Here is a 22,891-nt window from a genome sequence, read left to right on the forward strand (position 1 = left end):
CCTCTTGTCAGTTGTCATTACTGCATAACTGCTTGTGGTGTTAACTTCTTTGATTGAGCCCAACTTCATATTAACATTTTGACATTGTTTACTGTATCTTTTCTGCTTTCCGGCAATTCAATCATTGATGTCACATATGGACATGTTGCAATCAGTGTTTGTGATCAAGAAGTTTCATCTCAGTTCATGTCATGACAAATGACACTGATGCCACAGTGTAATACTGTATATTGGTGATACTACTGTTATCGTAGGCAACACACAACACGAATGGCATTGTTTTGTGAGTTACGGCGTAAACTTCTTTTCTCGAGAACTTCTTTTTTCATTCTTCCATCACTTTTCATTTATCCAACTGAGTGCAACACCATGAATGCCTTCGAGGAGGGACTGTCCAAAAGTGTGTGCTGTGGTGCCCGTTTGTACGATTCATTGCGTTCGTGACTAAAGACGCTGAGTTCTTGGAGAGAGATTAGGGAGGCAGAGGGTCCCATCTTTTGACCTACTTTGTGAAAGTATACTGAGGCCTCAGGACAGTGCAGGACCAGCCTTAGTACAAGTTCTTTAGCGGGGCATTTGCCCAAACTAATTTGCTGTTACTCAAATGATCACAAACTAAATTGTACATTGTGAACCTGCAGCTTCTGGGGGCCTCTGTGGTGTCTGAGGCCCCTGGGCATTCGCCTGCTTTGCCCAGTGTGTAATCTTTCCTTTGTCACAGAAAGATGTACAGTACATTATATGACTTTGAAAGTCTTTAATGTGTACATCGGTCTCTGTGTTTGATGGAGCGGTGCCGAACTATAAATATTAGGCTGTACTAAATGAGTGCAGGATAATGGATAATGAACTTTGATGATTGAATATTTAAGCAGTTTAACACAGGGTGGTGTTTCTCTCTTGGAAGCATTTAGATGTCTTAGGAGCACCCAGTGTGTGTGCCCGTGGATTTACTGAAGCACTCAAGGCTGTCCTTTCACATCTTTTTGGCTCATAACATCGCAGGTGTATGGACTAATGGAGAGACTTTTAGCCCCTGCTTCCACCAGCATAAATATTTGATATGATAATACACCTCTCAGATAATCTTACGTCCACAGGCACGCAGGTCTAAAGCAGAAGCCTGACGGAGTACCCTCTATATTAAATTGATTTCCAGAGATAGATGGCTTCTGTTGACATAAAACAAGGTGCCCTGTATGTCTGTGGAAATGGTTTCTCCTGCCCTTCCCATGGGTGAGCTGCTGTGAGTGCTCCACAGCTGCCTGGCAGCTGCTGCCTTGGAAATCACAATACAGACAAATGGGTTGTACACTACTGGTCTATATGGCTCAAATATAGGACAAGAAATATAAGCAGCATTGTGATTGCTGACTACATTCATTCAATCACAATTAGGCCACACAATTACCTGATTCTATGCTTTAATATAACATATCACAATTACCCGACCCAAGCCAATATATGTCTAATGTGAGTGTTCTAAACTAATTGTTAATATAATCTCAGCTGTCTGTGCTGTTTTAGTGCTTTCATATAGTGGGCACGATTTTCCCTCAATTGATACCCATAGGCAACACTAACCGTAAGCCTCAAGCAAACCATACATTGTTTTCCAAAAAATATTGTAGAACATATTTAAGCATAATTACTCAACAAGAGATGAAAAAGCTTAAAAGAATCCATTTGAACTGTTATTAAAACAGGATACGATTTTCAGGCTAGAGTAAGTCTTCAGTTTTCTTTTTGTTTCAATTAATCTCTCACTTGACATAGTGGTCATTTAATAAATAAAAAGTCAGAAAGTCGAAAAATAAGTAGTTTTCTGGTTTTGAGTGACCAGACCTAAAAGCTATCGTGTTCACAATAATAAAAACAAAAACAGATGAAGTCAGTAAATCTCCAGTTGTAAAAATCAGGGTTATAAATGTACTTACACGATAAATTAGTCAATAATCAGAACAGCTGATTAGTTTTTTTGTTGACTGGCTGACTGACAAATCAATGTTATGTTTCTCCGCAACATTTGCAGCACATTAATCAGCCTGATCGATAAAGCCGCCTGGCAGGTTAAACTCAGGGCCAAAAACCGGCCCAAAGACAACGCAAACCGTATACGTCATTACGTATACACGTTTCAGTTCTCGCGAGACCGCACTGCAGTTGAATTTAAAAATAGGCGGCAGTTGCGAGAGGAAAACATAACAGGAAAAGGTACGTTTTTAAAATTGATGATAAATCGTATTATTCTGTATACTAGAATGTCTGCTTTAGTTCAGACAATTTAAAGTGTCTCTAAGCAACTTAATCCCACACGACATTGCTAAGGTTACGTTGTCTCACTGCTTGTTTCTGTGGGAGTTGGGTCGAGGTGGTGCTGTTTAGCTAATGAGGCTCCAGAGACCAGCAGGCTGCTGTCGTTAGCCTCCAGTAAATGCGTTACTGGAAGTGTGTTTAAGTGACTGCGGGGAAAGTTTATACTACTGTTGGACTGACTCTGTCTTTTATCTCGGTTTCGTGTGAAGGAAAGATGACTGCGGACAATGAAATAGACATTAAAGAGGCGTTTCAGCGCGCTCAGAGGGGCCACAATAACAAGGCAAAGCTGGTGGCGAGCCTGAAGAGCCGCTACATCAAGGTAAGTCCTGCTGTGTGAAGCAGTTTTGTCCTGTCTCTGCAGTCATTATCTTTAATTTACCGTACTTTCTCATGGTTCAAATGCATGTCTGTATGATGTCTTGTTAAAAAAAATACAGATTTTCTTGGTGTGGATGGCCTCACATTCCTCTAAATGTTGGTGCATGTAGGGCAAATCTTTTTTATTGTAACATCACTGAATATAATCATTCTTTGAGAGGAAAAACTAGTTTATGTTTTCGAGCAACTTTCAACCACGGGGCAATAGAAACATCACACGGTATGTCTTAAATAGTAATTAGAAGAGGATCGCATTGTGGAAGGACACGAGTAGGATTTAAAAGCAGTCAAGAAGGAATAAACAGAAGAATATGAAATAAGGTTTGGGTTTGAATATGTTTCCCTAAATATAGCTTAATTAAAGTAAATGCCAAATGAAAACCGACCCTAACTTTAAGTTCCTCCAGTGTTATTAAAGTTTTATCTGATCGGAGCTTATCCTATGAGATGCTTAGTAACTGAGTGCTGCTACATTGTGTTTTTTTTTTTTTTTTCATTCATTCATTCATTCATTCATTCATTCATTCATTCATTCATTTATTTATTTATTTATTTATTTATTTATTTGAGGACCGTAAGATGACCTGAGAGTTCTGGATGGTTATCTTTCCTGTTGTGAGGGAGCACTGCTGAAACTGTCTTATATTAAACCTAAACTGTTGTTTTTCCTGTCACATGTTACTGATGACATCCTCCTTCTCTTCCATCAGCTTGAGGACAAGACCCTGTTCCATGAGGAGTTTGGCCACTACCTGAAGTACGCCATGATTGTCTACAAGCGTGAACCTACTGTTGAAAATGTCATTGAGTTTGTTGCAAGGTTTGCCACGAGTTTCCAGTCTCCACCTAAAACGGATGAGGAGGAGGAAAAGCAAGAGAATGGAGAGGAAGAGGACGAAGAAGACGATGAAGAGGATGATCACCCATTTCTGAGTTTCATCTTCAACTTCCTGTTGGAGGTATAAAAATTAATACACAAGTGTGTGCATGCAAATTAGACTTTGTTTGTTCTGTGTGTGCTATGTGGTTACAGGTCAACTTTGTGACACATAAATGTTTATCATTTGCAGTAAAGGTTTTTTTTAAAGAAATCTGTTAGGCTTGATATTTATTCGACAGCAAAAACCTCTCTGGTGAACATTCGCTGTGCAGAGAAGCTCTGTTGTGATTGATGTCTCTGCTGCGCCTTAATCTTGTTTTGTCCTGTCCCATCTGTCTCCTCTCTCTTCATGTTGAACTCCATCTGTTTCTCACTCCTACACTCTCCTGTGGTATGCGGCTCATTTTTCTCTTCTGCTCATCCCCATTCCTTTGTTTCATGTCTCCTCTTCTTCCGCTATTTTCCCCCCAAACTTCTGTCTCACTCAACTTCCTTTCCAAAACTGTTCGGATTATTTCTGCCATCCTTTCTTCTCAGTCTCATAAAGCCAACAGCCATGCAGTGCGTTTCCGTGTGTGCCAGCTAATCAACAAGTTGCTGGGCAGCATGGCAGAGAATGCCCAGATCGACGACGACCTCTTTGATCGCATCCACCAAGCTATGCTGGTCCGTGTCACAGACAAGTTCCCTAATGTGAGGATTCAGGCTGCTCTGGCCATGACGCGCTTACAGCAGCCAAAGGATCCTGACTGTCCAACCATTAATGGTTTGTTTTCATTTTCCATCTGGCATACTTTTTCTTTTAAAGTGACACAAAATACTCCACATTTTGTGTCTGTTAAGAATATGTTTATCATTGTTCAACTTTTAAATACGCTGTGAAAATAGGCTTATATTTCTTTGAAACTACTCTTTCATCCCATCATTGTTTAAACTTGTGTGTTCAAATACAAACATCTATTTTCTGTTGCATTATATCTACTAGACCAGTGAGTCAGTGAGCACGACTGTCTTCTTGTAAAGGCACAGTTGCCTCGTTAGTATAATAATCAATTACCAGTTTTTGAAGTAGCTTTTGTTTTGTTTGATTTGATATGCATGTTTTTGTATCCTACTCCTTTGTATTGACCCTCTAACTGTTTAATGATCTTTCTTTCTACTGTTCAGCCTACATGTTGATACTGGAAAATGATACAAATGCTGAGGTGCGACGTGCCGTTCTTTCCTGCATCGCAATGTCTCCTCGCACCCTCCCTAAAGTAATCAAGCGCACCCGAGACATCAAAGAAAACGTCCGCAAACTAGCCTACCAGGTAGCCACTGTCAAATGATCTGATACAAATATATGAATACACATGCCAAGTACGTCAACATGATGTAGTTGCTGTCTTGATCTTACTTGTTTTCAGCACTTGTTTTCTCCAGCTCCTAAAGAACTCAAATTTTTGTTATGTCTTTCAGGTTCTGGCTGACAAAGTTCACATTAAAGCTTTGACCATCGCACAGAGAGTTAGTCTGCTGCAGCAGGGCCTCCGCGACACTTCTGGTACTGGTGGTTTCTGTGCCTCTGTGTGCAAGACATTTACATTTACACAATCAAGCCTACAACAACATCTTGATATGTGGTTGTCACCAGTCCAGAATTCAGTGATATTAAAAATATAATGTCAGATTTGAATTGAATGAATCAGTGGTTTTTTGCTTCAAAATCAACAGAAATTCTGAAAATTACAAACATTAGGGTGGCAAATTGCAAATCATATATATATATTTTTTTATATAAATCAATTGCATCTCCATTTTATAAATGAAGCATTGTAGTGCCACAGAAGACTGCCTAAGAAAACATGCTTGTTTAGTACAGACCCCAGCAGCTATCACATCATCATATATATTTTTTAATGTCTAAAATAGTGACTCACATCTTCATTCCTAAAACAAATACTTCTAATTCTTCAGATTAGATTGTTTATTGTTTACAATTCCATTGTGCCCATTCAATATGTCTGACTGGCTGTGTGTGTGTTGTAGAAGCGGTGAGGGAGGTGCTCTCTTCTCGTCTGCTGCCGGCCTGGCTGGTTCGGCTGGACGGTAACATCATAGAGATGCTCCACAGGCTTGATGTAGAGAACTGTGCAGAAACGGCTCTCGACACACTGAAAGCCATTTTCAAAGGCACAGCCACTGAAGAACTTCTGCAGAACAGAGTGCAGCTCGACAACAGGTACACCTCACACTCTGTCTCTCACAGGCGACATAATCAATTAAATGTGCTGGTGTGAGAGATTTTGTGGGTTTTTTTGTTTTGTTTTTTTTCAACAGGAAGCTGATCCCAGTGGACTCACTTTCCTGTGAGAATGTGCTTTACTGGAGAGCTCTGTGCGAGTTCATCAAGGCCAAAGGAGACGATGGTGATGAAATGCTGGAGCAAGTGTTACCGGATGCTGCCACTTACGCTGACTACCTCTCCGGGTAAGAGATAAAACTGGATTACAAGTATAGATTGATTGCTGTTAGATGTTCTTTGTAGAAGTTCATGTGGTGCTCAGTTTGAACCGTTATCTAATATGCTTGGTTGAAAAGATGAAATAACCAGATGGCAAATGAGTCAAAGACACACACACACACACACACACACACACACACACACACACACACACACACACACACCTGTGCAAAGGTAAAAAAAATAAAATAAAATAAGGAAGGGCTGCACAGTGGCCCAGTGGCTAGCACTGCTGCCTCACAGCTAGAAGATCGCCGGTTCGCGTCCCGGTTGGGACCTTTCTGGGATCTTTCTGTGTGGAGTTTGTATGTTCTCCCTGTGCAAGCGTGGGTTTTCACCGGGTACTCCGGCTTCCTCCCACAGTCCAAAAACATACTGAGGTTAATTGATCATTCTAAATTGTCCGTAGGTGTGAATGAGAGTGTGGTTGTTCATCTCTATGTGTAGCCCTGCGATAGACTGGCGACCTGTCCAGGGTGTCCCCTGCCTTCGCCCTAAGTCAGCTGGGATAGGCTCCAGCCCCCCCGCGACCCTGCAGAGGATTAAGCGGCGTACATATAATGTGTACAGATGATGGATGGATGTATGCAGGAATAACATTTTTTTTTTTATAGATATTGATGACTGATGGTATAAAGTAATTTGGTTATAGTTTATGTTGAAATTAGATTTATAATAACAAATAAGATGTCATGATAAAGGATTAAAGTCTGTCAATTTCTTGGTTTAGGTACTTTGAAAGTGCCTGAAATGTACTTAAATAATTACAAATCTGTATTTGATCCCTATTGCAGAGAAAATATATTATCAGTTTCACCTGCTCAAGGAATGATTTATTCTTGTAGTGAAGAGATGTATTCACAATTTTCTTTAAAACTATCAAGTGACCACCTGAACACTGAAACAGGTTTTACTTGCTATAATCATAACTTTATCCAAAGTCAGTTTGAGACATTCATGGACTGTCCCCTATAACTTACACTAGATATTTAATGTCCAGTAAAAACAGGAGGAATTATTACAAGAAGAAAACCTTGTTTCACAGATCACATGGGCAAGTGACACTTGTTTGGAGAACAACTTACACAATTGTGAACCTATCCCTTAATATTGCTCAAAATATTTGCACACAGCTAATACGGTTGCCGTAACAACCTTGTTGTCACTCAGGTATCTGAAGGCAGGTCCGGTGTTCTCAGAGGAGCTCTTTCTGTATGTAACTGTGTGGCCAACTTACTGCTTCTAACCTGGCGAGATATGTTAACTGATCTGATCAAAGTCAGATACAGATCATATATAGAACATAAATTCAAACTCCTCATACTTACTTTTAAATCCCAGGGCTTAAATATTGTCCATTTTATCAGTGTTGAAGCATTCTGCTGTTTTACCACCTGCATAATGTGTGTGATGCTGTTGTTTGAAAAGCACCTTAATTAAATTTGCTGTAACTGAGTGGCGCGCTTAACATTAATCTGCTCATAAAACACCATTTTAATTTGTTTTTAATAGTGGCAGGTTTGTATAAATCCCTCATAGCAAGCTGATAGCCGTGTCGCTGTGGCTTGTGATGATGCTCATGTCTAAGCTGTTGCAGTGTTTGCATTTAAATATATTTTTGTTATTTATGCTGAGTTGTACCAATGTGATTCTGGCATTAATCGACAGCCTAAATTTGGTCTTTGCTGTTATTAGGTGTGTAGCTGGATTATCTGATCTGACTGTGCTCTCAGAGCTGTTTATCTCTGACTCTTGTCTCTGACTGTTGTAGATATCTGAAGGCAGTGCCTCTTCTGTCAGAGGAACAGAGGGCTGACTTCAACCAGCTGGAGCTGGTCATGACCAAGGAGTTCATCTCCCAACAGCTCATTCATCTCATCGGATGTCTGGACACCAATGAGGAGGGCGGACGGTAAGACGAAGAAGAGGAGTTGTGTAGTTGAGCCTGTAATTTTTACTCAGACTTATGATACTGTGTGTGTTTTTTAGAAAGCGTGTGTTGGCCGTCCTGCAGGAGATGTTGGCTCTTCCACAGACTCCCTCCTCCCTGGTTTCCCTTCTCACTGAGAAACTCCTCAGCCTCATTCTTGATGACCACAGACGCATCCAGACTGTAAGTTACATCTTACACCTAAATCAGAAGTCTCTCACTGCTGCCAACTTGATGTTCATTTAATCCAAACTGTGTGTTTTCCCTCACATATCAATTATGTCTTTTCATAAATTAAATTGTCAGTACAGTTCCGCAGGAATGGCAATATAGAAGGGGAAATCATTATTCATTGAATTGTCCTATGCTACTGAAGGTCTTTTGTGTGAGATCAAAATGAAACAGATTTTCCATTCAGTGCTGCTGTCATTACCACAGAGGCGGGTGTCTGAATCAGCTGGCTTTGTGTTACACAGGTGGCAGAAATCATCTCTGATGTGCGGGAGCCCATCATGGAGGCCAGTCAGCCGGTGGACCAGAACGAGAGCCGTCGGCAGCAGGTCCAGGTGGGGAACACTGCCAGACGAAAGCACCCACGAGCCATTAGATCCTTTCCAACTACCTTTTGGATGGAGGATGATATCACATATTGGCACATTAACAGGTTTTTTATTTGAGAGAAAAGTTAGAATTATTACAAGGCTGCAGAAAGAATAATTCCTCCAAAAGGATATTCAGGTGTCTTGTATTAAGATCCCAAGCACTAAACTGATGAAAGCTTTACATTAGGCCTGGAACTAGCCAACATTTTCCTTTTTTGTTAAACATCTCCACATTACTTTTATATAGATCTAGATGTGAAATCATGCAAAGTCACAAACAAAAAGATGGGGAAACAGTGGTTTTCAGTATTTTTTAGATCTTTATGTTAGTGTGTCTCAAAGCCCAAGATGACGTCCTCAGGTGGCTTGTTTCGTGACTCACAACCGAAATGTATTCTGCATAGACAGGTAAAGAAACCTGAAAATATTCATGTTTTAGAAGCTGGGACAACGGATTACATGTTCTAAAACTGAGACAGCCCACAAACTTACTTACTTTCTTTGATTTCTACATCGTCTCTGGTATTCTGGGCTCTGTTTACATTCCCTCTTTCTACTTCTCTTTGTCTCTGTTCCTCCAGCTGGCATTTGGTATTTGGAGGCAAATCATTTTTATGCACTGTGGAAGGTGCATATTATGTAAGCCAATCTGGTCTTTGCCTGGTGTGTCCAGGTCTAATGTTTTCCATTTGTTTATCTGTTTTGCTTCCACTTATTTAGTCCTGATTTAACTTCAAGTGAAACACAAATAGTCACATAAGGATTGCTCACAACAACTTTTAGCCTCAGAGGTGAATCTCAATCCATATAATCAACAACCACTGAAATGATGTAAGGTACCTACAGCTGCAGAGGAGGTCGATTCTAGCCCAGGTGTTCAACTACCATCCATTTTGTGCACCTGCTCCCCGTCTTTCCCTTTTTCAGTAGGAGAAGCGACCCCTAGAGGGTTGTAACCTGTCCCAGAGCCTCAGGTGTTGTTGATGTTGTTATTGGAAGTGCACTTTTCCGTCTCAGCAAGAATCCTCGGGAGTGAACTTTACCTGAGGAATGACTTTCCTCTTCTGTTTATGTCCCCACCTCCACCACAGCTTGCAGAGGTGAAGGTGCGGATCATGGAGGCCAAACAAACACTGGAGGACTGTATCACCGCCCAGGAGTTCAACCGTGCTGCAGACATTAAGAACTCGATTGCAGAGTTCGAGAACCGCAGGAACCAAATCATTCAGGAAATCGCAGAGAGCAGCCAGCCGGCCGACAAAGACATCCGCACTGAGAAGGTGCATAACAACACAGGAAGCACCACAGCTGTATCTTCAATCATTCAATACAATGTACCCTGTATAGTTCAGAGGTTTTTCCTCCTGGAGTCAGAAAGTAAAGTAAAGGGCTTAACATCCCTTGTGTCTTTTCAGAATGACCCAGAGACTCTTCTGAGGTGTCTAACGATGTGTGCAGAGCTGCTGAAGCAGATGAGCATCAAGACACGAATTGGTCCCACCATAAGCGCCTTAATGTCCTCTCTGGTAGGAACCTACACTGCACACATCATGTGTCTCACAAGCGCTGATCAAGAGATAATCGAAATCGCAATTTGGCCATATGCAACATACAAATTGAAGGAGTTTTTTTGACACAGGTAAAATGTGTCACAACATAGTTATTAAGAGAAGCGTTGGGATCTAACCCCGAGGCCAAACACTTGAAAAAAAACATTGTTGTTCCAGTAAAATTTAAAATGCAAATATAACTGTTCCCATTGAAACCGTGATTGCAATTAAACATGCAATTTCCTTTATTGCCAGTGAAGGCAGTGTGTCTATTCAGCACATCTTGTTTATTGAAATGTATTGTCCATCTGACTTTACAGGAAGTGCAAATATGATGCATTAAGATGGTAATATCCACAGTAATAATCAGTTTGTCTTTTAATCTTTACTAAACAAAGAATGATAAGATTGAGATCATTAATCTTACAGGAGGTGAGGGTTCATGCAGATTCTGACACAACCAGTGTCCACTGATGAAATCTTTGAATCATCTATGATTATTTGCTTATTGTTTTTATATATCACGACATGTCAGATGCACAGACTGAAGCAACGTCACTAAAGAGGTTGGGTGATATCGCTGCTTCTCTCCATCTCCATCAGGTCCTGCCCAGTATAGCAAACGCTCACCCTGCTGTCCGTAACATGGCCGTGGTGTGTCTGGGAACGTGCACTCTGCACAGCAAGGAGCTTGCCAAAAACCACATGGTCCTGCTGCTACAGGTATGCCTATGTGTTTTATCTACCCAAAATTCATTAATATAAATACGTAATCATTTAAATTGCTGAGGTTTTTAGATTTCTGCTGCTCCAATACAGTGGTGGTCAATTAACTTTCATTTGTGGTATTTAAAACTTTTAGCAAACTTAACTTGTAACAGCACCCTGAAGATAATCCTCAAATCTGAAGCTAGATTTTTCCTTATCAAACAAATTAGATACTACCAGGGTTAAAAAGGGGGACATATTTTTATAATTTTGGTCCACTGACCCAAAAACACACACACGAACCACAGATCACCATTTCTAAAAAAATGGCCTGTGTGTGTATTTTATTTTCAGATTGCCCAGCTGGATGAGGTGAAGATCCGTATCAGTGCTCTGCGGGCCATCATCGACCTGCTGCTGCTGTTTGGCTTCCAGCTGCTCTCCGAAGCGGCTGCCAGTCAGACGGCCCCGCCCTCCCAGTCACCAGACAGACAGGAGGAGGACACACCGGTGATGGAGGAGAGGGGAGATGCCCCTGAGGACAGCGCACAGAGTATACTTGTGATGCTTTCAGAGTTCCTGGACAGTGAGGTGAGGAGTTGAGGGTGAAAAAGTCATGCCATTTAAAAAAAAAAAAAAAAGTATGCATGTATTTTTCTTAGTGAAACAGGTGAAGACAGTTTGATGGAATTATCTGTGTGTTCAACATGTTCAGGTGTCTGACCTGCGCACGGAGACAGCGGAGGGCCTGGCCAAACTCATGTACACCGGCCGTATCTCCAGTGCCAAGATGCTCTCCCGTCTGGTGCTGCTGTGGTACAATCCTGTCACTGAGGACGACACACGGCTGCGGCACTGCCTCGGCGTCTTCTTCCAGCTCTACGCCCGCGAGAGCAGGTCACACAAGCACACAATGAGCACCCTCCTGTTATTAGAGCAGCTACCTGCCTCGGCGAAGTTATTAGTCATGCAATATAAATTAATGAGTAGCGCATCTTTGTGTGTATCAGGGTCCACCAGGAGGTCGTGGAGGAGAGTTTTCTGCCGACAGTTCGGACTCTGATGAATGCCCCAGCCACCTCTCCACTAGCCGAGGTGGATATTAACAATGTGGTCGAGCTACTTGTGGAGCTGACCCGCCCAAGTGCACTTATTAAGCCCTCGACTAACACAGAGGTAAGCAACACTGCTGATAAATCTGGGTTATCTCCATTGAGAAATTCCTCAATAATGTTATGTTTTTATCGGTGCGCTGAGCTTCCCATCATATTGTTTTCCTACCGCATATTAATTTCTTCAGCACAGATGAAGTCTGCAAATTGTCTCAAATGCTTCAGTTCCAGTTTTGATTAAAATTTGTTTAAACTTTGCTCAGATGCAAAAACAAATTCATTGAGTCCATACTTCTTACAAATATCCTCAGGAGGTGTGTGTCCATGACTACTTGGCGGTGCGTATGTGTGGGGAGATGCTGAAGGACCCCACGGCCCCTGAGGTGCGTGTCTATGCCAAGACTCTCAGCAACCTGGAGCTCAGCAGAGACGAGACTGTCAGGAAAGACCTGTTGACGCTGCTGCAGCAGCTTGTACAGGTACACACACACACACACACACACACACACACACACACACACACACACACACACACACACACACACATACACACTTTTTCTGAAATGACTGGGGCTTGAGCCAGATGTGGTTGGTGTCTCAGTCAGCAGTTGGTTGTGACCAACCAGAAGTTTGATCATTTAAGCCTGAAACAGTGTGGTGTAGGGATTATGGATTGTTGTTGGCCAACCCTGCTGTTAGTCTCATCCTGGTTCCCTTGACAAAAACTGATGACATTTTTTAAATTGGATTTTTTAATATCGCCGAAAACGATCTGTGGCGAACTCAAGTTTATGTTTATCATACGCTTTCTTCAGCAAGATAATCTTCACAGGTGAACACAACTTTTGTAATTTTTTCAGTGTAAATGAAATCGCTAGCAGTAAAAAGTTAATGTTAAGGCTATTAGCACACTACACTGCGGTCGCATGACCTAAACATCTCCACCGTTAAGCCTCTTACTACACAATTACAACACGTTTTCTAGAAATTGATCAATCAGCAAGTTGTAAAGTTAGAGTAGTTTGCAGCTAAAGTCAGCCTGTAAAGATGGACTACTGAGTAGATGAGTCTCTCTGTTTGGTTTGATGACGTTTAATGTCTGTGATAACTTCTGTAGTGTCACGTAGACACTTGTGGGCACCCACCATTTTTAAGACATGTAAACACTTTGGAATTCAGTTGTGAGACATTTAATTATGTAATTTATGTTGCAGAACAGAATGTTTTAACATCTTAAGCCTGTAGACTTTGAGTCAAGGATAAGGGAATCTAAATTAATGCCAATTCATTAGGATTCACTAGAACAGCACTATTGATACGGGTTGCTCGGATTATTTAGTGGGAAACTATTTTCACAACCACCTCATAATTGAGCCTCAGATTGTGTAAGAGAACTATTTACAGAATAAGTTATAGTATGAAAAGTTAAGGAATTGCCAAACTTATTCCAATCCTTGCTTAAGGGTTGTGTCCCTCTCAGTAAGATGAATGCACCATATTTCAATAAGAATCCATCAAATAGTAGTTCAGACATTTCACTCCAAACCACAAATGTGAATTTGACTGTGACACTACAGAGGACGTCAGGATCACCACAGTCAGCCGCATTCATGAATGGGCTCATGAATGTCCACAAAATTTCTTTGCAATCCATCAAACCATTGTTGAGATATTTCAGTCTGGACCGAAGTGGGAGACCGACAGGACCACAGATTGCCATTCTTTATAGAAACAACCTCACTAGTGCGTCTAAGAACAAAAAAAATACACTCTTACATGCATCTATAGATCTGCCTCTCGAGTGTTTCCCATTTACATTTCTTGTCTTTCTGTCCTCATTTTCTACAGGTGGTGAAGGATCGTGTCTGTCTCCGTGCTCTGGAGAAGATGGTTTATCAGCTGTTGGACTCCAAAGAACAGGCCGAGCTTCTCAGCGCGAGTGCGCTCCAGCCCTTGGATGTCAATGCAGATGGTAAACTTTCAAACCCAGTGACAGCCTATATAAAAGGCCACCTGACATCCTAGTGTGCATTCATAACACATTACCTGCTCAGCGCCTGTGTCTTAATGGATTTACTCTACACATTTGTCACAACTCCTCCCGTAAAAGGATTATGTCTCATTACCTGAATGTTGCTAAGTGGATTAAAAATGATGTACTGCATCCTATTTGGTGTCTGTCAAAACAAAAATAGAGCTAACAGAGAAACTATGAAATTGTGAATTTCTGTGCCATGCTTCCACAGAGGCTGCAGCAGACGATCCATCTAAATCTGCCAAGAGAGCTAAAAGAGGTACTGCAGGTTCTGTTTACTCATCTAAAACTGCAGTTGTTCATATTGCCAATATATTTTTAGAGCTACTCTTGTCTACCTGAGTCGACAAATTGACTCAGCAATCTGAGTGTGTTTTGTGTGTGTGCACAGGTCAGAGGAAAGTCTGCACTGCCAAAGGGGGCAGAAAGCCGAGCAGGAGGTCAGAGTCATCAGAGGAGAGGTGAGTGTTGTCAGTTTACACCTGTGTATAACATATGCTTCAGTACCATCACCATTTACTCCTCTCACATTTGAGTTTTTTTGCTGCTTTTTCTTTTGGCTATAGTGATGGAGAAAATGTTCCAGAGTCAGTTCCTGTGGTGCGTCCGTCACGGAGAGCCAAGACTGCAGCTCTAGAGAAGACGAAGTTGGACCTCAACACCCTCATTAACCAGGAGGCCAATGTGTCGTAAAAGTTGGGTTATGAACACTTGATGCAAAACTGATTCTTAACTAGTTGGCTCCAGTCTAATACTATTCAGATACTTTTCTTTTACTATACCTGATGTCCCCTCTTTGTATCTTGTCATATTTCCTTTGCAGCTTTGTTTGAAGTTCTGTCATTTTAATCATTAAAGTGAAATATATATGTCAAAGTGTGTCCTGGTTTCGGCTCAGTATGGTCATTACAGTACATGTTCCTTCTCAGACCATTTTTATGTTACTTAACTAAGATGCAACTGCCAACTAATGTAAACATATAGCAGGATCTTCTGTGGTTTGCATTTCACTGCATAATAAATAAAATTACTCAGTGGTTAATTCAAAAGACATTTTATTGTTCCAATCAGACACCTCTTTGTTGCATCTGTTATGGACAGTATAAAAACACATGATAAAGAAAATATACAACAGATATTTAGCACCAGGTTCTTCAACAGTGGGCTGATGGTTATTTTTCACAAGACCGAGCCACCTCTCCTCCCATCATGTTGAAATGGCAACCATAGTGACGTACATACAAGGAGAGTCGGACACACAATACACTACAGGTTTAAGTTTTGACCTACAGCCAGACATCTTGGATCCTCAGAGGGCAGGAAAACATGAAATTGACCCAAGATTAGTGTTTATCGATCATCTGTCTGGCCTTGTCTATTTCACGGTTGATTACGCAGAAGAGTAGACCTAGCTGAGTCCCAGTGGAGGTAGGCATCTCTTGCTCCAACTTGAGAAAAACAGAAAATCTAAGGAAACCTTAACAGCATCACATTCCCACCTGCATTTAAACAGTAAGTAATGCTAGTACATTTATGATAAAAACAATTTTAATGCTATCATAACAAATAAGGATCTGTTATTTTCCTGCTTCATTGAGAAGAACAAAGCAGGTGGGAAAAACAGTTTGTAGAGCAATATCCTTTAAGATCACATTACATGGCTATGGAAACAAAACTGAAGTTACATCCCAGGCCATTGGTACTTGCGTACATCCATTCGTCTGTCAGCAATAAAATAATTACTACATACTGATAAATCATCTGGGTTTTGTATTGCACCAAATATATTCTCTAGTTTTACAGTAGGGTTTGGTAGTGGGACATGGGATGTGCAAAATATGGGGGAGGAATCTGTAGTGGGATTAATAATCTCAGCTGGAATAGTGCAAGAAGTAGATCTGACACCAACATACAGTATATGCTTTGGGTGAAAACACAATCACATAAAACGTAACTGAATTAAAACAAGACAGATCCCACAAACTGTCAGATTAATCAGAATCTACTGTCTACAACTGCATAATGCCATTTTCTTCATCACTTCACAGGTATCTCTACACATTATGGGTGCTGGGACTGGATATGTAGTCTGTGCTGATTGCAGTTTGATGCAAAGAATTGATAAGTGCCAATTAAAAGGACTGCTTGAAAAATTACCTGAAATGACAATGACAAATTATTTGGTTTAGTGCAGGCTGATGGCCAATTACTGTAGCTCAAAACAACTTTTTTTTACGGATGGGCCCATTCAGAGAGCGATAGGGGAAAGAAATACAAAACAAATTCCTTCATTTGAACCATGTTTTTGGCTACTGATTCACAATACAACAGTGACTGCAGAAGAATACTGCAAACGAGGCTGGGATCGCGAGAATGTCAGTAAATTTCAATATACTTCTCTCAAATCTGAAATAAAAAACAGCTAATAGTTAAATTAGAAATTTGGAGGTTTAACAGTGCCGAAGTATCTATAAATAAAATTCTTACTAGTATGGGGGATTTTACAACTGTACATTTTTAATGTTGAAGCAATAACTTAAAGTATTAATCTTTTTTCTTTTTTAAACTGTTTTCAGATTAAGTTTTACAAAGAAAAGGTCATCGTCTGAAAAAAGTGGTGGCTGGATAACGAGGTATATTATGGGGGAGATGGCACTGTCTAATGCAGTCAAGCTTCATGTTTCCTTCCAAGAAAACCTCTCTGACGGGCTCACTGTATGTATAAGCACTTATCCCATTAAAAATCTGTTCGACGTCATGATTTACTACACACTTTCAGATAGACAAAGGCAAATTGACCAAAAAAAAAATCAAAAAAAAAAAATCAAACATTCTGTACATACATATCCAAGGATAAAAATAGTGCAACATCAAGCTTTTGTTAAGTTAGACTGCTACATAATTGCTGAGTGTAAGACTGAACCATAGCAGGATGGTCAGTCCACGTGGTCAGCTCAATGTCCAAAGGCACCACGTTAAAACCACAGTCCCATATCCAGGTCCGAGGAGGCCTCATGCTTCATTTAGTTTTCTGTCAGAAAAAGTAAAGAGAGCACAAAAGGACATTGTAATGATTTGAGGCCTGGTAAAAGTTGATGTGTTAAATGATATTACAGAAAAGATGCAGATAGTTACCAAATACAAAGTCGCACCACCTTGGCCCGGTCAGGCCCCTCATTCGCGACTGTCTCAACATTTTCGCTGGTGGAGGTTGTGGTGATTCAGTAGACACAGCCCCAGGACTTTTGTATTTGCCTTTCTGCCTCCCCACTGGCATCTCATCCTGCTCCTGAACTGATTCGGGTGCAGAACCTGCTAGCTCTCTTGAGGCAGTGCTGTTCATTCTCCTTTTTCTCGCACTTTTCACAGCTTTAACAACTCCTACCAGTTTTCTCTCCCTTCCTGCAAATAGGTATGCAGAAGGTGACCCATCATCCAGTGTCACAGTGCAGGAGTCCCACTCTTCCTCAGTTGATTCGTTGTCTGGAGAGTTGATCTTCCTTAGAAACACTCGGCATTCCTTAAGCGTCTCAGGACTCCAGGCTTTAGAGCAGAGGTTCTGCTCTTTGTTAACATCCACAGACTCCCGAGTTTGGTCAACAGAATTGGTGGCAGGCCTGTTCTCCAAACAGTCAGATAACTGATATTTTGTTGCCCTTAGTAATGCCTCGCGTTTTGGTCGTAGCCCAGTCGCTACACATCCATTTGAAAAACTTGTAGCTACTTTTCTGTGTTTATTATTCTTCTGCCTCTTTTGCCACCTCTCCCTTTCCTTGCGGTTTAGGAACCTTGTCCTTGCTCTTACTAGAGTGGCTTGGTATTTGCTGAATGTTCTGCTTCTCCTCCATTGGGCTCCCCAATGGAGCCTACCTGTTGAAAACCTGGGAGTGAAAAGCTTTCGCCTAATATGTATTGGTTGAGGTGCCTCATTTCTCTTCCTCAACCTTCTTTGAGCCTCTTGATGTTGCAAAGGACTCTTTGGCACCATTTTGGCAAATTTCTTGATGTGTTTGCGGAGTCGCTCTGCCTGAGGACTGTGGCAAGCACTTTTTTTATGGGCAGTACGAGGGAAGTGCATAAGTTCGTATGGGTTACGGGAGCTTGCCTTCTTCACAATAGCCAGAGACTGTGTCTCTGTGGTCTGCATAAACCAGGAGCAGAGCTGCTGCATGCTACAGGACCTTGGTTTGTTAGGAGGACAGTCGAATAGCGTTCTAACTGCAGAGGAATGTTTAGACTTTCTGTTGCCTTTAGTGCCTAGTTTAGAATCAAAAGCAATTTCTTTTCCTTGGTTCCCCACAGTATCTGAGACCCACGTGTCAGAGATGACTCGTATTCTCCTGGCGAGCTCTTGGTTCATAGTCTTTTCCTCGGCTGATGCTGCCCACCACCTTAGCGTCTCACTTGGAGTAAGGATTGAGTCTACGGACACCCCCGCCACTCTGCTCATGTCCTGAGAGATGTTTTTCCTCTCTTGTCCACAGAGCTGTCTTTTCTCCCCTGAAGTTTCAGCACTACTCTGTTGCTCTGCCTGTTTCCTTTCATTGCTGGCCTTGTTCAGCAGAAGTTGTTTAGAGCGCCGCAGAAGAGCATTACTGTGACTATAGGATCTAGCAGTAGAGGTAGCAACAGCATGCAGAAAGTGGATCGAGGGCTTCCTCACTCTCATTGAGTGACGCACTGCTACAGGCTGATTCGGTAGTTTGTCCTTACTTGCTTCATTTATTTCTATCCCTTCTTCTGTTAGACTGCCTTTGCTTGTTGATTGATGACTGATTGTCTGTGGCTCTTTGGCAGATTTGAACTCTTGTAGAAGTACTTTCTTATGAATTTGTGTTTCAGGAGACTGTCGAGTGTCCTTATTTATTTGAATTTTACGTTGCCGAGGTGAAACTGTGGTTACTGTAACTGAGATTCCAGAGATTTTAACTTTTGCAGGTCTACCTGGTTTCCTTGAGGGTAAAGAGTCATCCCGATTCTGACATTTAATGTTACTGGTAGACTGAGGGGCAGACTCTTTCACAGGGCTGACAAATTTTAAGTCCTCTGACAACTCTGTAGCGGTTTTGATACTACCTGAGCTGATGTTGGAGTTGTGCATTAAAATGCCCAAGTCGCTTTTAAGGCCCACTGCTTGCCAAGCATCATGAAATTCTGTTTGTAGCCTGTCAAATCCCTCAGACACTGTTCTTTTAATTTTCCTTGAACGGCCATATACTACCGTTATTTTGAGGTTCTTATTGACATTCTCCTCTGGGTGAGATGGTACATTAGATTTTCCATTCACCGTTTTATCCCCCATTACTGGATCCACAGCCTTCTGCTTACGTGGTCGACCAATGGGCCTCTTTACTTTTTGCTCCAGTTGAGGTCCCATCTTCTTTGGCCGACCGGGGCGCCTTTTTGGAGGAGTGGTTTCATGGAAAGATATTAAGTCACCTGGTGATCTCTGGCCTTCAGTTCCAGCTACACGTTTAGTTGGAGTACTTTCATTTGACCTTCTGGGACTTATTTTAGGTGCTGGGGAAGCTGACTTCGGTGAAGAAGCAGACTTGGCTGGCGAAGAAGCAGACTTGGCTGGTGAAGAAGGAGACTTGGCTGGCGAAGAAGCAGACTTGGCTGGCGAAGAAGCAGACTTGACTGGTGAAGTAGCCAATCTGGGTGAAGAAGCAGACTTGGCTGGCGAAGAAGCAGACTTGACTGGTGAAGTAGCCAATCTGGGTGAAGAAGCAGACTTGGCTGGCGAGGAGGCAGACTTGGCTGGGGAAGAAGCCAATCTGGGTGAAGAAGCAGACTTGGCTGGCGAGGAAGCAGACTTGGCTGGCGAAGTAGCCGATTTGGGGGACGAAGAAGCTGATTTGGGTGATGAAGATGCAGACTTGCGTGGCGAATAAGCAGATCTTGCAGGTGAGGTAGCTGACTTTAGTGGTGAAGAAACAGATTTTCCTTGTGGAGAGGTTGACTCAGTCTGCTGGCTTTTGTGTTTCTGAATTGTCCCTGACCATGAAGACTCTTCACATGGGTCAAAAGGTTGCTCTGCTTGTCCACTAGAGCCAGAGCCTGCTGATTTGAGACTATATCTGACTCCATCCTTATCCTTTACTGGTGATACAAACATGAGCTTAATTGGACTAGTGTACTGGACTTGGGAGTTGTGAGGGCTCTCAACACAGGTAGGAGATGTAATGACATTTATATTTGATGTATTTTGGGGAGTTCCTGAAGCAGTCTTTGAGTCCTGTAGTCTTTGTAGCCTTTTTGGAGATGATCGTAGCCTTCCAAAAGGTTTGGCACCACAGTCACTGCCATCTGTCCCATTGTCTGAGCTTTGTTTTTCAGAACTCTCTTTGGCAGCCACATTTTGTGGAAATACCTGGTTAGTGGAAACACTGTCTGACTCTTTGTCGGATGGTCCACATTGGTCTCTATGTGCTGATTCAAAGGAAAGCTTCTGTGTGTGCTTCGCTGAGGACAGGGACGTTTCACTTTTTGATTCAATGTGGGTGTCCTTGGCATCTGGGTCTTTGGATAAGGCATCCAGTGTACTTGATGTCAATGCCTTGTTGTTCCGTGTTTTCTGGTTAACAATGCTGTCAGGGAATGACTGAAGAAACATGGGCTCTGTGACATAGGAGGAGAACCACTGTGGTAGGACTTTATTTCTCCTGGATCTCCTTGCCTCCTTGGAATGATGGGATTGACTTATCTGCTTTTCTCTAACAGGACAATGGCGGTCTTTGCCTTTACTGGCTCTACTGTCACTATCAGAACTTTGACTTGATTGTGCATTTTCATGATTTCCATAACTTCCAGCACCATCATCCATTCCATCTTTACAGGGTTTGCTACACTGTTTTGCTGAGGCTGCAGTCACTGTCATCCCCTGTGTTTGAACAATGTCACCATTTGAGCTTTGTTTACCACATTTGCTCTGCAGCTCAGGGGTGGTAATTTGAGTGCCTGAGAAAGCAATCTCCTTTTCTTTCTCCTCTGCTTTAATGATCTGAATGTCTTCTGTTACTATAATTGTCTGTATCTCCTCTTTCACTTCATCCCTGTCATGTTCTTCAGTGACAATGTTCAGTGGTCCCTCCTCATCTTTATGATTCTCTACAGGTTCCACATCTAACTCCAGCTCTCTTTTGGACTCCTCTTTAACTAGGTTTGAATCTGATGAAGTGTTTGATGGAGTTACAGTAACATTTTCATCTTTCAATCTTGCCTTCTTCGCTAGGGGCCCCTTTTTCCTACTGTAAGACTGATCAAGCATGGCAAGCTCTCGTTTAATCTGTAAAGTATGCCTTCTGGTTGAAGCATCATCAGTGGGTGTTGCTAGAGCAGTAAGGACTTCTTGGCGACGGCGAGAGCGTGTATTAGGTGACTTGGACTCTTTGCTATCCTGTCGATTGAACAGCTCACTGAGATTGTAGTCGCTAGCACTGCCTGTATGAAGCACTGTGGTGATGATTTTAGTCAGATGGGCATCAGCAGGATACTTGAAGTTCTGACTGGTTGAGGGAGACTGCAGCTGCTCCCTTTCAGAGACATAAAGGGCTGTTGAAACCAAAGGTGGGTCTTTCTCTATTGGTCTGATTGTCTCCAGTTTCTCACTGAAGCGATCCACAACATCTTGCAGTAAAGTCCCACTTGGGTTCTGCTCAGACTGACAACTACTTGGGGTCCTACACTCTTGCCTCTCTTCTGCAGCTGTATCCATATCTGCTTCCTGGTGGCTTGCACTCAAAATACCACCTTTAACTATAAGGTCAGCTTCCTCCTCTTGTCTGTGGTGAAGGAGGGAAGGTGGCTTTTCATCAGTTTTCTTATTGATGTCTGAGGGGATAGGGGACAGAGGGGGGGGAGAGGGGCTCTGCTCTCTCTTCAAGACAGGAGGATCCCCATCTCCAACCCCTGTTTCTATTGTGTTCCTGACCTGCGTGAGACAGGCATGGTTTGAATAACAGGAACAAGAGTGGGGGTTGTGTTGGTTACAGCAGATCGATGAGGAAAGGCATAAACTAGGAGAGGGAGTGCACAGTGAAGGGGATTTGGATGACAAGGGAGGGGATGCAAATGAGCATGAGTTGACATGACCTACAGCCAAGCTTTGGCAGGAAATGCAGGGCGGCAACTTGGGGCAAAGAACAGTATAGGTTTCTATCCTCGACCTCTGCAAGCAGCAGTAGCTTGAGGCCCTAGCAGCCTCGCCTTTACAGTCCGTTAAAGGGTAGTGATGGACGCTACACCTGGACTTGCAGTCTCCTGGATGGTACATTGTGCTGCCATGACCTTGATGATCACAGTCAGTTAAAGGGCAGTACAGGCTGCTGTTACGGGCTTTACATTCACTGACAGGGACTGCATCATGGGTAAGATTATCCTGTGGGTTTACACCACAGTGACAGCAGTTAGATTCAATTTGACCTACAGACCTGTGATTAAGAAACAACAGCATTTTTTCCTGGTGTACCAGCTTCAGGATCTGGTACAGTAAGGAACTGTGTGATGGGCAGAGAGAGTTCAGAACAGCATCCAACGCAGAGCTCTGACGACACTTAGTCCCTCTTTGTCCAATATCCCCCGGTTCTTTTGTAAGAGATGGCAGCAGGGAGCTAGATGCAAAAATATAAAGATTGGAGGTTTAACTTGTAGCTGAGCACAGTTTTACATGACAAACAATAAATATGTGCTCACCTAGACTGATTATGTTTCAGGCAACACTATTATAAACATTTTGTGTTGATCCATTATAGTCTGCTAGAATAAAAACTTATTTTCCATAACTGAATAAACAAGTTGCTCTCAGAGGAAAATAAGGTCCACAGAACACTGTTTTAAGCAAGGTATAAACAAAGGGTTGCAGGGATAAAC

General features: G+C 42.1%; 2 protein-coding genes across 5 annotated transcripts in view; one reads left to right on the forward strand and one right to left on the reverse strand.

Moving 5' to 3' along the window:
• The first annotated feature begins 2,080 nt into the window (after positions 1–2,080).
• Positions 2,081–14,901, forward strand: ncapg (non-SMC condensin I complex, subunit G). The gene is made up of 22 exons (XM_037116624.1): positions 2,081–2,214; positions 2,526–2,638; positions 3,408–3,656; positions 4,115–4,343; positions 4,745–4,890; positions 5,039–5,123; positions 5,609–5,801; positions 5,900–6,049; positions 7,855–7,995; positions 8,073–8,196; positions 8,490–8,579; positions 9,707–9,895; positions 10,031–10,141; positions 10,769–10,888; positions 11,228–11,464; positions 11,589–11,770; positions 11,884–12,049; positions 12,297–12,464; positions 13,834–13,957; positions 14,232–14,279; positions 14,412–14,481; positions 14,587–14,901. The coding sequence occupies exons 2-22, from the start codon at positions 2,531–2,533 to the stop codon at positions 14,711–14,713; spliced, it is 3,057 nt and encodes a 1,018-aa protein (XP_036972519.1). The 5' UTR covers positions 2,081–2,214; positions 2,526–2,530; the 3' UTR covers positions 14,714–14,901.
• A 157-nt stretch (positions 14,902–15,058) lies between these two features.
• The window catches only part of lcorl (ligand dependent nuclear receptor corepressor-like), a 28,392-nt gene continuing 20,559 nt past the window's right edge, over positions 15,059–22,891 (reverse strand). For all 4 annotated transcript variants that reach the window (XM_037116590.1, XM_037116581.1, XM_037116571.1 and 1 more), the window contains 2 exons: positions 17,156–22,632; positions 15,059–17,051 (listed from right to left, as the gene is read on the reverse strand). In XM_037116590.1, the coding sequence (XP_036972485.1) occupies positions 17,044–17,051; positions 17,156–22,632 (5,485 nt within the window). In that variant the 3' untranslated portion in view covers positions 15,059–17,043. The remainder of the gene's footprint in view (positions 17,052–17,155; positions 22,633–22,891) is intronic.

Source organism: Acanthopagrus latus, chromosome 1, assembly GCF_904848185.1.
Source record: "Acanthopagrus latus isolate v.2019 chromosome 1, fAcaLat1.1, whole genome shotgun sequence".
NCBI lineage: Eukaryota > Metazoa > Chordata > Actinopteri > Spariformes > Sparidae > Acanthopagrus > Acanthopagrus latus.

What these genes read in the sequence shown, in the direction of transcription:
- ncapg (XM_037116624.1), top strand. Translation starts at nt 2,531, where the DNA reads ATGACTGCGGACAATGAAATAGACATTAAAGAGGCGTTTCAGCGCGCT. An exon ending in TCCGCAAACTAGCCTACCAG is followed by an intron (nt 4,891 to 5,038) that starts GTAGCCACTGTC and finishes TATGTCTTTCAG; the next exon opens with GTTCTGGCTGACAAAGTTCA. An exon ending in AGCCCTCGACTAACACAGAG is followed by an intron (nt 12,050 to 12,296) that starts GTAAGCAACACT and finishes AAATATCCTCAG; the next exon opens with GAGGTGTGTGTCCATGACTA.